We start from the raw sequence: 17,702 nt of genomic DNA on the forward strand, positions 1-17,702 counted from the left end.
AGTAAATTAACAACATAGTTGTCATATTTATTATTTGAAAAACAATTTAGGTTTTAAACAAACGAGCTTACAAACAACTTTGTGAATTTAATATTACCTGTCTTTGGGGGAAAATTACTAAGTGGTGTAGAAAAATTCAGGATATTTTAATTTATTATGAGAATATTCACAGCTTAACAGAAGGACTCAATACAGAATTTGTCAACTATGTTTAGTTGGAAATGTTTCTTTAATTCATAGACATATGAAGAAGATCGAAGAAACTACTCTGAACTTCAAATTCGATGTCAACGTTTGGCCTTAGAATTAGCAGACACGAAGAAGTTAATTCAGCAAGGTGACTACCGTCAAGAGAATTATGATAAAGTGAAAAGGTAAATAATTAAGATGTCTTCAGTAGTTGTTCTCAATTTTGACACAAATCACACTCACTTGATTTCTCACTATCAGCATTGATAATTGTATTTTGTTTGTCATACAAAAGCATGTTGTATTTTTATTTGTTCTTTTTATTTTGTTTAGAAGTTCCTGCTGTCTTTTAAAATGAAAAATAAGATGGGAACCCCATAAAATCCCTCATGTATAAAGATTTTTTAAATGTTATTTAATAATCATTTTTATGTAATAAAATTAAATTCTTAAGTTTCTTCCCACCTACCTACTTGGAAGTGTTTTTGAGCTGTTCCTTTGTAACAAAAAAGCACTCACTCTTTAAAAAAAATATTCTGAGAACATGTTTCCCATATACATTGCTACTAAATAGCTATGGCAAATATCTCCCTTTAACTGGAATATACTTTTCTATTGTTTGTACAGTAATAAACCACTCTTTATCTGTATGTTCCTAGGTAAATCTCTCTTCATTCTGAGTCTTAAGTTTTGTCATCTATGAGGTGGTGCTAATATATATAACTGCATTATGTAAATTAAACTTAAATAAAGGTGTAAAGTTTTAAAATATATATACCATGTACATGCAGATGGAGTGACTTTATCCTAATTGTTCACTGTTATATCTATTGGCACCTAAAATAATTCTTGAATTATAATGGTCACTTAGTATTTTGTTAAATGAATGGATGGATGCTTGAAGCTGTATAATTTAAGTTATAAATTATTTAATATCATAAGTGACTTTGCAAAGATTAGCTCTTTAACTTTGGCATTTCTAGTCCCACTGTGACTGACTTATGGTATTTATTATTATTATTGTTATTATTATTAGTCTTGCTATGCCAAAATATGGTAATTTTTGGAGCTTGAAATCTATGAGATTTACACTTGGTGACCTTCTGAATAAAGCTGGATTTCAAAAGAAGCATTATATTTTATTTTTTACTAGGTTTTTTTTTTAATTGGTGCATCATAGATATAAATAGTATAAGAGATGCATTTTTAAAATGAAGTAGATTGCAATGGTCAGATAATACTTTGGGTTGGTATTTTGGTGCCCTGTCTTCCACTATAAATCTGTAGCAATCATAGATAAAATATAAAAAGACAAAACTAACAATATAATTATCAGAATAATCCAGAGGGACCATGAATGAAGGATAAATGAAACAAGATGAGTCATAAGTTGATCTTTATTGGATGATGGGAGTGTGGATGTTCATTATATCATGTCTATTTTTATATATGTTTTCATTTTCTATAATAAAAACCTAAGAAAGAAAAATATAGCCTTGATCAAAAAGCATGATAAGCATTTTCATGTGCTAGAAATGGAACAGAAAAAGAAATGAGAGATTCAAACTGAACTTTTTGGTTCACTCAGTAAAGTGGTTAAAAGAAAATGGACAGAGGGATATGCCCTTGATAATTCCATGTGGCAGTTAAAAGTCATTAAATTACACCTGAATGTATCTTTTTATTATTCTTTTAGCAGTTTCCCTTCTTCTGGCATAGCATACTGTTCCCAGTTTTATGTTGTCATTGCTTCAGCCCTTTCTCTAAGGCGTCCTGATTTCTTTCAGTGGGTGATGCTATTTAGAAATTAAGATTTGGGTGCTGTGGTCATTACCGCATGGGTCATAGTTTCTTGAACCTTTTAGTAGGCTAAGGCAGTAGAGGGAGGAAGCTTAATAGGCATGGGTAAGATCATATTGATGCTTCTAGTTTCAATTCAATACCTCTTTAAACAGTAACTGGTTTAAAGAGATTCCAGTTGGCTAAGTATAATACAGTACAACCTGAATATAAAAGTGAATATATACAATAATGAATTATAATCCATTAATAGAACAAGAATCTGTGAGGGTATGCCAATAATAAATAAATAAGGAAAGAGAATATGCAGAATAGAATGCCAACAGTAAGTGTGTATGCCTATTAGGATGACCATTTTGTAGCCTCATTAATATTTGATTGATAATCATCAATGGAATCTAAAACCTTTGGATAAATGTATGTTAGGGAACAGGATCTGTATACAATCTAAATGAGTTATTAAAGAGCTGGTGAAAAGAAAAAAATTCTTTTAATGGCTCTCTCCATGCAGTGCCTGGAGGTCAGTGAAGTGCAAGGCACTACTTCTGACTCCAGAGGAGTAGTTGCGTTAGCAAATCTATTTTTCTGCTCATTTTTAAAGATTTCTGTTGTAGATTTTGATCCAATTCTTAGATTTAGTGTTCTGAGGAGAGAGCTAGCCTGAAAATAGGAGTTAGAATATCTGCATAATTGTAAGCAGTTTGTAAATGAAATGGTTATAGGAATGTCTGCTTACATATGTTCTGTGCAATCTGAGTGATAAATTATGAGGGACTTTTTGACCCTAATTGAACTGAAAGCCTAGGAGCTTATACAAGTTCTTTAAAAGTTTTGGCTTCAAGTTAAGATTCAAGATGATTAGTGAAAAAAATACCAAAGTATACCTTAAGAAAATTTTATTATTTTCTTGATGGTGTAGGTTTCATATTTATTTTAAGTTTAATAAATTGATATTTATCTGAACAAGTGTTTGAACAGAGGCTCTTCTAAATTGAAAATATTGTATATAGTTCATAAAGTAGCACCAGAGCCCGAATGTGTCTGTTCAGTTTCCTGAAGATGCTCACTCTAGGGGGTGACTGGGGATATTGCTCGGTAGAGCACTTGCCTAGTGTGCCTAGGACCCTGGGTTTGATACTCAGCAGCACTGTAAATAACAATAAGAATAATGATGATGATGATGATAATATTAATTACATGTGTATTTGCATTTTATTTTAATAGTGAACGTGATGTGCTGGAACAGGAAGTATTTGAGTTCAGGAGAAAACATGAAATACTTGAAGCCTCTCACATAACTCAAGCTAAAGAAAGGAGTGAATTATCAAAAGAGGTAAACTTATAAATAGAATCACTTATATTTTATTGTATAATATTAGTGGAAAATAGCCTGGGGTAAAATTATAGGAGAGACAGTTTTCCTTTTTCATGTAGTTGCCAGAAAAGAGACTTTTAATAGCTCTTTTTGGATAGACAATTGCAAGGTAAGAATTAGCCCTTTTTGAAAGAAGAGTTTTTATGTGGTGAGAGAAAGCATGATGAAAGAAATGAATAGAGTCAACCTGGAAAAGTAAGGCTGCATTACTCTGGACATTGTCTCTATATACCCATAGGTGACCACCTTACAGCAGACAGTTACTTTACTACAAAAGGATAAAGAGTATCTCAATCGCCAAAACATGGAGTTGAGTGTGCGCTGTGCCCATGAAGAGGATCGCCTTGAAAGACTTCAGTGTCAACTTGAAGAAACCAAAAAGGCTAGAGAAGAGATGTATGAAAAATATGTGACATCCAGGCAAGAATTACATTATTTTCCACAACAAATAGATATAAATTAGCACCATCTTTTGTGGGAGAACTCCCAGTTTTGAGGAAGATGTATACTTTTTCAAAAAATCTATAGAACAATATTAAGATAAAGTTCTGTTTTGTTTCCTTATATTCTTTCCTAGTTGATTTTTTTAAAAAACATTGTGACTTTCCCCATAACACCAAAAAATTATTTCTTTTAGATAAAGAGATAAATACTAAAACTGTCTTATGACATAATCTTTTAAATTCCCTATAACTAAGATTTCTTATAAGTATATTTTGAATGAAAGTGTATCTCTTCCTGTACCATTTTGAAGAAAACCCAAGTATGTTGATGATTTCCTGACTGTGAAACATAAAAGAATGAGGGGGCACTGTTGCATGTTATTTTATGTACGAAGCCCTGGAATCACACTCCCTGCATTTCATTCCTGCTTTCTCTCTTCTAATAGATGTGTATAAGCTACTAGAGATTCTTTAAACTAATAGCCCTTATAATTCTTGAGTTATTTATTTTTATCAGTGCATCAAATAAAGTTAAAATTTTAATTTTTAACAGTCACACGTTCATAATTTCTTCCTAGGATTAGTACTTTTTTCCATCAGTTTCTGCTGGACATTACCCTGTGTAATATTTTGACATTCCTGAAAATCATCTTGTGTATGGTTGTTATGTATAAAAAGAAACAATTTATAAAGTCAGAGTTATTTTGGTTTTGTATTTTTGTTAACATTATTTTTGTCTTCATATGTACCACACCAGATTATTATTTTTAAATGAAGGGTCATTCCGTATGCCTTCAGTTTTCAAACTTCATCCATATGCATTAAAAACTATTAGTAAAATATTTTTGAAGATGAGTAAGTATCCAACAGGAATTACTCACATAGTAAGTATACCTTTGAAGCAGTATGTTTGACAGGTTGTGATCTTATGTGCAACTGATTTGGAACAGCATTTTGGAGAATTATAAAACTTTATGTCTAAAATTAATACATTTTCCAATCATGGTATATAGAGCATATATGTATCTTGGTGTATCAAGAGATTTAAATCTTATTGGACAAAAGCCTATTTATTTCATGAAAGAAATTCATAGATACTACTTTTGATTCCTTGCAGAGACCATTATAAAATGGAATATGAAAATAAACTACAGGATGAACTAGAACAAATCAGACTAAAAACTAATCAAGAAATTGAACAGCTTCGAAGTGCTTCTAGGGAAATGTATGAACGAGAAAACAGGTAAAAGAAAACAAAACTGGTGTAATATTTTATTTGTCTATGGAGGTTATAGAAGTTTTATCAAAATTAAATACCATTTCTGTAAGACATGTTAATGCACTAAAGAAAACTTGTCATAGCGATCCAAGATGGCGGCCTAGAAGGAGACTGCACCCCCAGTCGCTCCAGAACCCTGGAGTTAAGAAGGGGAGGCATTGAGAGACTCAGACTGAAATAGAGCCACGGGTGAGTCTGCCCACTGGGTAAAACTCGACCCGGGTGGCAGGCCCAGATAGAGGTGGCTTATCGGAGCCGGGCAGGGCAGCTAGAGTCATTCACAGGCAGCCCTGCGCACTCCGGAGGTGGGCCCCGCCCACACAGCCAGCTTCTCCAGGTTCTCGGAACGGAACTGGCCCGCTAGTGAGAGCCTTTCTGACCAGAACAAGCTCCGAGTCCCGGAGCCCCTGCAGCGCAGCGTACTCCGGCAACGAACCAGCGGAGAGCCGCGATCCGCAAACAGCCTCTGGGATTAGGGCAGGGCAGCCAGAGACCTCTTCAGGCGGCTCTGCCCACTCCGGCTGCAGGCTCCGTTCACGGGGCGATCCAAGATGGCGGCCTAGAGGGAGACTGCACCCCCAGTCGCTCCAGAACCCTGGAGTTAAGAAGGGGAGGCATTGAGAGACTCGGACTGAAATAGAGCCACGGGTGAGTCTGCCCACTGGGTAAAGCTCGGCCCAGGTGGCAGGCCCAGATAGAGGTGGCTTATTGGAGCCGGGCAGGGCAGCTAGAGTCTTCCCAAGGTAGCCTTCCACACTCCGGCAGTGGGCTCCTCCCACACGGCCAGCTGCACGGCACAGGCCCACAGTGAGAGCATTTCCGCACAGAGCCAGTTCCAAACTGTGGAACCAGTAGGGGGCTAAGGGCAGTTTTCTTCGGATGAGCTGCTTTATCAGATTCCTCCAAGACATCAGGCTACTGAAGGCTGGGAGGTGATACACTGGAAATCTACCGGAACACTATAAGCCAGTAGCGGAAAAATGCAATATCTCAGGGTCCCACTGACAACTGACCAATATGAGAAAACAAGGGAAGAAAATGTCCCAAACAAACCTAGATACTACATCAATAAAACCCAATGACAGCACAGCAGAAGAAATGTCAGAAAGGGAGTTCAGAATGTATGTAATTAAAACGATCACGGAAGCTAATGAGGAGATGAAAGAGCAAATGCAGGCATTGAAGGAGGAGATGAAAGAGCAAATGCAGGCATTAAATGATCGCACCAATCAAGAGTTAAAAGACCAAATACGGGAAGCAAGAGATCATTTCAATAAAGAGTTAGAGATACTGAAAAAAAAACAAACTGAAATACTTAAAATGAAGGAAACAATAAACCAAGTTAAAAACTCCATAGAAAGCATAACCAATAGGATAGAACACCTGGAAGACAGAACCTCAGACATTGAAGACAAATTATTTAATCTTGAAAGCAAAGTTGGCCAAACAGAAAAGATGGTAAGAAATCATGAACAGAATCTACAAGAATTATGGGATATCATGAAAAGGCCAAATTTAAGAATTATTGGGATTGAGGAAGGCTTAGAGAAACAAACCAAAGGAATGAACAATCTATCCAATGAAATAATAACAGAAAATTTCCCAAATCTGAAGAATGAAATGGAAACCCAAGTACAAGAGGCTTATAGAACTCCAAACATACAAAATTACAACAGACCCACACCAAGGCACATTATTATGAAAATACCTAACATACAAAATAAAGACAGAATTTTAAAGGCCGCGAGAGAAAAGAATCAAATTACATTCAGAGGGAAGCCAATAAGAATATCAGCAGATTTTTCAATCCAGACCCTAAAAGCTAGAAGGGCCTGGAACAACATATACCAAGCCCTGAAAGAAAACGGATGCCAACCAAGAATCTTATACCCAGCAAAACTTACCTTCAAATTTGACAATGAAATAAGATCCTTCCATGATAAACAAAAGCTAAAGGAATTTACAAAAAGAAAGCCAGCATTACAGAACATTCTCAGCAAAATATTCCATGAGGAAGAGATGAAAAACAACGATGCAAATCAGCAACAGGAGGCGCTAGCCTAAAGGAATAGCCAAATAAAGGAGAAACCAAATCATGTCAAAAACAAATATGAGTCAATTGACTGGGAATACAAATCATATCACAATAATAACCCTGAATGTTAATGGCCTGAATTCATCAATCAAAAGACACAGACTGGCAGATTGGATTAAAAAGAAAAATCCAACAATATGCTGCCTGCAAGAGACTCATCTCATAGAAAGAGACACCCATAGACTAAAGGTGAAAGGATGGGGAAAAACATACCATGCACATGGACATAGCAAAAAAGCTGGAGTATCCATCCTCATCTCAGATAATGTGGACTTCAAACCAAAACTAATCAGAAGGGATAAAGAAGGACATTACATGCTGCTTAAGGGAAGCATAAATCAGCAGGACATAACAATCATAAATATCTATGCCCCGAACATTGGCTCATCCACGTACGTCAAACAAATCCTTCTCAATTACAGAATTCAAATAGACCACAACACAATAATACTAGGCGATTTTAACACACCTCTCTCACCACTGGATAGATCGTCCAAACAAAAATTGAATAAAGAAACTATAGATCTCAACAACACAATCAGCAATTTAGACTTAATGGACATATATAGAATATACCATCCAACGAAGAACGAATACACTTTCTTCTCAGCAGCACATGGATCCTTCTCTAAAATAGACCATATTTTATGCCACAAAGCTACTGTTAGCAAATACAAGAAGATAGAGATACTACCTTGTACTCTATCAGATCATAATGGATTGAAATTAGAAATAAATGACAGAATAAAAAACAGAAACTTCTCCAATACCTGGAGACTAAATAATACACTATTATATGATGAATGGATAACAGAAGACATCAGGAGGGAAATAAAAAAATTCTTAGAAGTAAACGAGAACAAAGACACATCATATCAAAATCTCTGGGACACTATGAAAGCAGTACTTAGAGGAAGATTTATTTCATGGGGTGCATTCAAAAAAAGAAGTAGAAATCAACAAATAAACGACTTAACACTACAGCTCAAAGCGCTAGAAAAAGAAGAGCAGACCAATACCAAAAGTAGTAGAAGACAGGAAATAGTTAAAATCAGAGCCGAAATCAACGAAATCGAAACAAAAGAAACAATTGGAAAAATTAACAAAATAAATAGTTGGTTCTTTGAAAAATAAATAAATTGATAAACCCTTAGCCACACTAACAAAGAGAAAGAGGGAGAAAACTCAAATTACTAAAATTCAGAATGAACAAGGAAACATCACAACAGACACGAGTGAAATACAAAACATAATTAGAAGCTATTTCGAAAATCTATACTCCAACAAAACAGAAAACCTTGAAGACATCAACAAATTTCTAGAGACATATGAACTACCTAAACTGAACGAGGAGGACATACACAACTTAAATAAACCAATTTCAAGCAATGAAATAGAAGAGGTCATCAAAAGCCTACCAACAAAAAAAGTCCAGGACCAGATGGGTTCTCAGCCGAGTTCTACAAAACCTTTAAAGAAGAGCTCATTCCAATACTTCTCAAAGTATTCCATGAAATAGAAGAGGAGGGAACCCTACCAAACTCGTTCTATGAAGCCAATATCACCCTGATACCTAAACCAGACAGAGACACATCGAGGAAAGAAAATTTCAGACCAATATCCTTAATGAATATCGATGCAAAAATTCTCAACAAAATTTTAGCAAATCGCATACAAATATATATTAAAAAGATAGTGCACCACGATCAAGTGGGTTTTATCCCAGGGATGCAAGGTTGGTTCAACATTCGGAAATCAATAAATGTCATTCACCATATCAACAGACTTAAAGTTAAGAATCACATGATTATTTCAATAGATGCAGAAAAAGCATTTGATAAAATACAGCATCCCTTCATGCTCAAAACACTAGAAAAAATTGGGGTAGTGGGAACATTCCTAAACATTATAAAGGCAATCTACGCTAAGCCCATGGCTAATATCATTCTAAATGGTGAAAAACTGAAAGCGTTCCCCCTAAAAACTGGAACAAGGCAGGGATGCCCTCTTTCACCGCTTCTATTCAACATCGTCCTTGAGACTCTAGCCAGAGCAATCAGACAAACCAAAGAAATTAAAGGGATACGAATAGGAAAAGAAGAACTCAAACTATCCCTGTTCGCTGATGACATGATTATATATTTAGAAGAACCTGGAAATTCCACCAGAAAACTTTTAGAACTCATAAGTGAATTCAGTAAAGTAGCAGGTTACAAGATCAATGCTCATAAATCCAATGCATTTTTATACATAAGCGATGAATCTTCAGAAAGAGAAATTAGGAAAACTACCCCATTCACAATAGCATCGAAAAAAATAAAATACTTGGGAATCAATCTCACAAAAGAGGTGAAAGACCTCTACAATGAGAACTACAGAACACTAAAGAAAGAAATTCAAGAAAACCTTAGAAGATGGAAAGATCTCCCATGTTCCTGGATAGGCAGAATTAATATTGTCAAAATGGCTATACTACCTAAAGTGCTATACAGATTCAATGCAATTCCAATTAAAATCCCAATGATGTACCTTGCAGAAATAGAGCAAGCAATTATGAAATTCATCTGGAAGAATAAAAAACCTAGAATAGCTAAAGCAATCCTCAGTAGCAAGAGCGAAGCAGGGGGTATTGCAATACCAGATCTTCAACTCTACTACATAGCAATAGGAACAAAAACGGCATGGTATTGGTACCAAAATAGAAAGGTGGATCAATGGTACAGAATAGAGGACATGGACACAAACCCAAATAAATACAATTTTCTCATACTAGACAAAGGGGCCAAAAATATGCAATGGAGAAAAGATAGCCTCTTCAACAAATGGTGCTGGGAAAACTGGAAATCCATATGCAATAGAATGAAATTAAACCCCTATCTCTCACCCTACACAAAACTCAACTCAAAATGGATCAAGGACCTCGGAATCAGACCAGAGACCCTGCATCTTATAGAAGAAAAAGTAGGTCCAAATCTTCAACTTGTTGGCTTAGGATCAGACTTCCTTAACAGGACACCCATAGCACAAGAAATAAAAGCAAGAATCAACAACTGGGATAGATTCAAACTAAAAAGCTTTCTCTCAGCAAAGGAAACTATCAGAAATGTGAAGAGAGAGCCTACAGAGTGGGAGAATATCTTTGCCAACCATACCTCAGATAGAGCACTAATTTCCAGAATCTATAAAGAACTCAAAAAACTCTACACGAAGAATGCAAATAATCCAATCAACAAATGGTCTAAGGAAATGAACAGACACTTCACAGAAGAAGATGTACAATGAAAAGATATATGAAAAAATGTTCAACATCCCTAGTAATAAGGGAAATGCAAATCAAAACTACCCTAAGATTTCATCTCACCCCAATTAGAATGGCGATTATCAAGAATACAAGCAACAACAGGTGTTGGCGAGGATGTGGTGAAAAAGGAACACTCATACATTGCTGGTGGGGTTGCAAATTAGCGCAGCCAGTCTGGAAAGCAGTGTGGAGATTCCTCAGAAAGCTTGGAATGGAAACACCATGTGACCCAGCTATCCCACTCCTTGGCCTATACCCAAAGGACTTAAAATCAGCATACTACAGAGATACAGCCACATCAATGTTCATTGCTGCTCAATTCACCATAGCCAGATTGTGGAACCAACCTAGATGCCCTTCAGTTGATGAATGGATAAAGAAACTGTGGCATATATATACAATGGAATATTACTCCGCAATGAAGAATGATAAAATTATGGCTTTTGCAGGCAAATGGACAAAAATGGAGAATATCATGCTAAGTGAGATAAGCCAATCTCAAAAAACTAAAGGACGAATGATCTCGCTGATAAGCGGATGAGGACATATAATGGGGGGTGGGAGGGGCTAGCATTAGGTTTAGGGTTAGGTTTAGAGTTAGGCTAAGGACAGCGGCAAGAATGAAGGAAAGAAGGACTGTGTAGAGGGAAAAGAGGGGTGGGAGGGGTGGGGGGAGGGGAAAAATAAAATAAACATCATTACCCTATGTAAATGTAAAAAAAAAAAAAAGAAAACTTGTCATAAATTGAAATATAAATAAAATTGGAATATTAAAATTCTAAAAATCTTTGATAGCTAGCTTAGTATAGGGTTTACCAGACTTTAGACCTTTTTACTCTGATATTCCTATTATCTCAATTTTTTACCCAAGGTTGGGTTTATTTCAAAATTGTAAAAACATATGTTATTTTTTCTTATACATAAGCAATTTTAGGCTTATAGTAAAACGTTTCTCCTTTTTAAAGTTAAAAAAAAAATGTCTTAAAAGCAGACATTTTGCCCGGTGCTGTGGCGCATGCCTATAATCCCAGCAACTCAGTATGCTGAGACAGGAGGATTATGAGTTCAAAGCTAGCCTCAGCAATGGTGAGGTGCTAAGCAACTCAGTGAGACCCTGTCTAAATAAAATACAAAATAGGACTGGGGATGTGGCTGAGTGGTAAAGTTCCCCTGAGTTCAATCCCCAGTACCAAAAAACAAAAAAAAAGGCAGACATTTTTAAAAAGCCAGATAAGCTGAATATATCTCACAGCACAGATTTCTTCTTTAAATATTCACATTTCAGGCTGGGGAGATAGCTCAGCTGGTAGAGTGCTTGCCTTGCAAGCACAAGGCCTTGAGTTTGATCCCCAGTACCGCAAAATAGATAGATAGATAGATAGATAGATAGATAGATAGATAGATAGATAGATAAAATTCACATTTCAAAAACTGGTTTGAAACCATTAAAAAACTGGCTAAATTTATTTATAATTGGCAATGACTAAAATCACCTTATCTTTGAAAGAGCTTGTAAATGACACACAGTAAATTTAAAGCTACTTGCATTTAACAATCAAGTGTATGGTTTTAGCAGTCCCCTGAAGGGTCTTAAGTTGTTGCTGCAGTTGCCACTGGAATGATCACTGTACCAGGAACAGCTTACTTCACTAATAGTGGACTATTGACATCCCAATGTTCTTTTCCACAGGTAGTTCCTGATTTTCAGATTAAGAGAGAAGAGCAGCATAGCAGCATTTAAACATCCCTTGCATATGGGGTGTGCCACAGACTATACAGGTCATTGACAAGAACCACAATATGCAGAATAGTAAGGCCAGTTCCTTCTTATGCCACCAAAGATAGCACAGAGGGTGAATACAAAGTACAGAAGCATAATGACTGTTGCAAATAGTCTTGTTGTTTCAAACATTGTCTTCAGCAGCTTCTTGGGTCCCATTAAAAAGCATGTATTGGCTAGTGCAGCAAGATTTCCAAGGGTGTAAAACACTGTAAAAAGCTTTATGCCACTAGGAAGCCACAGCAATCCAGTTCCCAGGATAGGAAAAAAAAAAATGCCAGCTACAAAGCATATGATAAATCATTTTATTTTAGTGTTGAACCTAAGAGAGGAGGCATCCAGGACCTGCATGGTCAGGCCCTATTCCTTATAGTCTTGGCCACTCAGGACCTGTGCTTCTCCACAAACTGCATCACTAGCCACTCCATAATCTCTTTGTACTAGGGTAACTTGTGTTTTGCCTTTCCCTCAGTTCAGATTAAGGACAGGGATCAAAAGGAAATTAGAGCCGGAAATAGTGGCACACACCTATAATCCTAGTGGCTGGAGAAGATAAGGCAGGAGGATCATGAGTTCAAAGCCAACCTCAGCAATTTAGTGAGGCCCAGTCTCAAAATAAAATATAAAAAAGGGCTGGGGGTGTGGCTCAGTGATAAGGGAACCGTGGGCTCAATCCCTGATACCAAAAAAGAAAGAAATTAGAGGGTACTAAGACATACCAGTACTTCTTATAGCATACCAATAATTTCTCCTAAAAATGTAATTTAACTGCTGGTCCTAAAAAATGTTGTTAGATAATCTTGAAGAAATATTTTTATTCATGCAGTTATTTTGGGACCAGTGCATATGCACTGGTTCTCCTAGTTAGTGATTATCAACTTTAGGGAAAAATTAATGCTACTTATTTCAGTTGCAGTTTTTTTTTTTAATTTTTTTAGTTGCACAGAGTTTATTTTGACATATTTATACAAACATGGAGTATATCAAATTCTAATTAGGATCCAGTTGTGGTTGTACATTATGTGGAGATTCAGTACGGTATATTTATTTATTATTTAGTCTTTTTTTTTAATGCATGACAGTAGAATGTATTTTGTATGGCATATTTATATCTGTACATAGGAAAGTTAAGTCAGATTCATTCCACTGTCTTTCCTATTCCTATCCTTCCTCTCTTCCCTTCATTCCCTTGTCTAACCCAATGAACTTTACTCTTCCCCTCCCAACCCTTGTTGTGTGTTAGCATTGACATATCAGAGAGAACATTTGATCTTTGGCTTTTGGGATTGACTTATTTCACCTCACATAATAGTCTCCAGATCTGTTCTTGTATTAGCAAATGTCATGAAGTCATTCTTCTTTGTGGCTGAATAACATTCCATTGTGTGTGTGTGTGTGTGTGTATGTGTGTACATTTTCTTTACTCATTTGTTGAAGGGCACCTAGGTTCCACAATCTAGCAATTGTGAATTGAGCTGCTATAAACATTGATTGACTGTGTCATTGTAGTGTGCTGATTTTAAGTTACCGAGGAGTGGGATAACTGAAGCAAATAGTGGTTCCATTCCAAGTTTTCTGAGGACTCTCCATACTTTCTGCTTTCCAGAATGATTGCATCAGTTTGCAGTCCCATCAGCAATGTATGTGTGTACTCTTCCCCACATCCTCACTAACATTGATTGTTGCCATTCTGACTGGAAATCTCAGTGTAGTTCTAATTTGCATTTCTCTTAATTGCTATATATTTGTTGACTGTATTTATTTTTCATGTATTTGTTGACCATATTTTTTCTGTGAAATGTCTCTTTAGTTCCTTTGCCCATTTATTGACTGGGTTATTTGTTTTAGTGTTAAGTTTTTTGAATTCTTTATATATCCAATGCAGTTGATTTTATGTACCAACTTTACAGTTAATGTGGCTTTTGAAAGTTTATATTTTAATGGGAAAATTTTTTTGGAGTGTGCTTCATTGTCATTCTAGTTTATTGGCACTTCTTTGTGGGATATTTTGATTGTTGTCAGGAAGACTTTAAATCAGACTTAAATAATCTTTAATTAGCATGTACATTCCATTTTCACTAGGAATATAGTAGTAGGACATTTGGGGTTTCAATCTCTTTATTCCAGAGGGAAAAGCTACCCTATGCTATAATATTTATAAGATGACCTGTACTATAAAAACTACATACATAGAATTATCCTTTTGGGAGTTAAGTGGCAAAGATTTTTTTTTTCATTACTGTTAAATTGTTATTTTAATATAGCTTTTGGGGAGAATTATTTAAGATAATGCTGAAATCTTTTTGAGTAGTATGATTTCACTCTTGGTTTTCTTTTGTGGAAATGATTATGGTGACAAGGGACTAAATATACAATTTATAACAGAACTTTTAAAAGATATTTGCTTGGTACAACTTGGTACTTATGAATTAAATGAAAAATCAAATCATGATTTTCCTCATAAATTTAGTTTGCATAGATTATTATCTACCTGTTGGATCTTTTTCTACAGGCTTATATAGAATTATATGCCCAAGGAAATTAGACTTTAACTACTGAAGACAAAAGTAATCATGCCCTTGCTGCCTTCAACAGATATTTAGTGCCTAGTCTCTTTTGCCCCTTCTCTCTAGTTCTTTCTCTCATTTGGTTTTTTTAAAGAGTTATGATATAGTCATAATTTAGGATTTTATTTACAATGAAAATAGCAAAGAATGTTTTTATTATAAAAATTCTGAATGATCATTGATTGCCATATTACCAATAATCACATTAAATATATGCTTTGACCACCAGCAAAGCAAGGATAAGGAAATATATATATATATAAAATGTATCACATTAAATTTTTTAAAAGTAATGTTTTTATTTTTGTAAAAATAGAAATACTTCTGGGTTTCCTTACACTTAGTTTATATTTTAGTGTTTGAATTTTTAATTACTTGGCAGAGCTCCACAATCCTTTGTGAGTAAGCCATCTGAAGTTCTAAGCTAACCTTCATGTTTTTAATCCTAAGAATATATTTTTCAAAGTAGTTTAAAGAAATTTTAGACCACTGTGTAAATAATATTATTTTTTTTTGTTTAGTTACTATGTCATGATTGTTTTCTCTTTTGATCTTGCATATGTATATAAAATATAATAGATGTTCAGAAAAAATTTTAAATATACACTTAATAATAATTATAAATTAAATCACTTTACCTACCATCCAAATCAGGAGGTAGAAAATGCAGTACAACAGGAATGTTCTTGAGTTCCTTCCTGCTTCACTCCTACATTCCATAAGGACAAATACTTTTCTGACTTTTTTGTTATGTTTTGATATTGTGGTGATTGAACCCAGAGGTGCTTAACCACTGAGCCATATCCCCAGCCCTTTTTTTTTTTTTTTTTGTAAACAAATGGGATACATGTTGTTTCTCTGTTTGTACATGGCGTAAAGGCATACCATTTGTGTAATTATAAATTTACATAGGGTAATGTTGTTTGATTCATTCTGTTATTTTTTCCCTCCCCCCCCCACCCCTCTTTTTCCTCTATACAGTCCTTCCTTCCTCCATTCTTTCCCCCCTCCCTAACCCTTACTCTAACCCTAACACTAACCCCTCCCACCCCCCATTATGTGTCATCATCCACTTATTAGCGATATCATTCGTCCTTTGGTTTTTTTTGAGATTGGCTTATCTCACTTAGCATGATATTCTCCAATTTCATCCATTCCCCAGCCCTTTTTATATTTTATTTTGAGGCAGGGTCTCAGTACGTTGCTTAGAGTTTCACTAGGTTGCTGAGACTGGCCTTGAACTTGGGATCCTCCTACCTCAGCCTCTCAAGTTGTTGGTGTTACAGGCGTGTTCCCCCATGCCTGGCTCTGACTTTTATGCTAATGATTTCCTCACTTTTCTTTAGAATTTTTTCATTTGTGTTATCAGTAAATAGGCATTTAAACATTTCTGTACAATATCATTTAGTTTTTCACATTATGTTAGTGTCATATAAGTGGAAACATGCTGTCTATATATATTTTTTTGACTTATTCACATACCCTTATAATTTTAAGATTCATTTGCTTGTGTACTTATTTGTCTCTTTATGTTCAAAACAAAGCTATGACATTTTAATGAGTGTGCATGCTTAAGGCAGAAGGGTCATCAGGAGATTGGAGAGAAGTACATATAGATCAATTTAATAATTTCAAGGCAGTTCTTAATATTTTGCAAAAATTTGCTTGGTTCCAGCCATATATTAGGAAAGAAGCATCCTATACCTCGTGCCCACACTCTCTTAGTGTTCAAAATGCAGACCCAATGCTTAGTTTTTATGCTAAGCTTTAAAATGTTAGAAAGCATTATATTTACACTCTCATGTAATTCACAAAGCAACAAAATTTGCTTATATAGCAAACATTGATTGAGGCCTCTATATGCAGTTACGTACAAGGTGCCGTAGATAAAAGTGATGACATTTACCTTTACAAAGCTGGTAGTCTCATGGAGGATAAATGCAGAGAATAAATTATCATAGGTATGATTGATAATGGAGAGTATGACTGGATAAAGATTGGTATCCCTTGTGCATCTAACAAAGCCTTGGGAGGAAACACAAAAGACTTCCTAGAGGACGCCTGTGTAATGACCAAGAGTAAGACTAGAAATTAAGGAAAGGAAAGGGAATGCAAGACCAGCATATATCAAAACCTTGAGGCAAAACAAAATGAAAAATTTTTAACAAACTGAAAATAATATATTATGGTTGAAGCATAAATTGAAAGGCAGGAAGTTATAAGAGATGAAACAGAAGGGGGAAATAGAGACCCAAATGATGCATGTGTAAGACCTGTGACAAACAATGGGAAGATTTTAAGAAAAGGCATGATATGTTCTAGTTTTTTATCAAAAGATCACTGCTATATGGAGAATTAGATAGGAAGGACATAAGATGTAGGTAAAGAGGCTACTTTTAGAAGTTGTTTCTATTATCAAGATGAGAGGTGATGATGGAACTGAATAATTAGTAGCAGAGATGGGCCATATTAGAAAAATGTTTAGGAAATAGACCCAATAAGACTCAGTGACTAGATTGGATTGGGCAGATAAGAAGTTGCTAAGGATGCCATGTTTCTGGATTAGATAGCTGCATGGATGGTGGATATAGTTTTTAAAATATTAAAAAATTCAAGGTTTTAGTAGGAAAGCATAATTTAGTTTCTTTGGAGTGCCTGTAGTATATGGTGATGAAAGATATGAATTCATGTTCAACATATTTTAATAATTAGGGAAATGCAAATCAAAGCTACACTGAAATTTTATCTTACTCCAGCCATCAAGAATGCAACCAATAATAAGTACTGGAGAGGTGTGGAGAAAAAAGAACACTTTTACACTGTTGGTAGGATTGCAAATTAGTACAACCACTATGTAAATCATAGAGGCGTGT

The 17,702-nt window shown here is 35.3% G+C and overlaps 1 protein-coding gene and 1 pseudogene across 1 annotated transcript in view; one reads left to right on the top strand and one right to left on the bottom strand.

The window, feature by feature from the left end:
- Window positions 1-17,702, top strand: part of Pibf1 (progesterone immunomodulatory binding factor 1) — a 234,411-nt gene that overhangs the window by 43,258 nt on the left and 173,451 nt on the right. The window contains exons 6-9 of the mRNA XM_047553407.1: window positions 241-374; window positions 3,214-3,322; window positions 3,603-3,784; window positions 4,925-5,050. Coding sequence (XP_047409363.1) covers window positions 241-374; window positions 3,214-3,322; window positions 3,603-3,784; window positions 4,925-5,050 — 551 coding nt within the window. The remainder of the gene's footprint in view (window positions 1-240; window positions 375-3,213; window positions 3,323-3,602; window positions 3,785-4,924; window positions 5,051-17,702) is intronic.
- LOC124984776 (vesicle transport protein SFT2A-like) lies at window positions 12,187-15,573 on the bottom strand (annotated as a pseudogene).

Source organism: Sciurus carolinensis, chromosome 5 (genome assembly GCF_902686445.1).
Source record: "Sciurus carolinensis chromosome 5, mSciCar1.2, whole genome shotgun sequence".
NCBI classification, from domain to species: domain Eukaryota; kingdom Metazoa; phylum Chordata; class Mammalia; order Rodentia; family Sciuridae; genus Sciurus; species Sciurus carolinensis.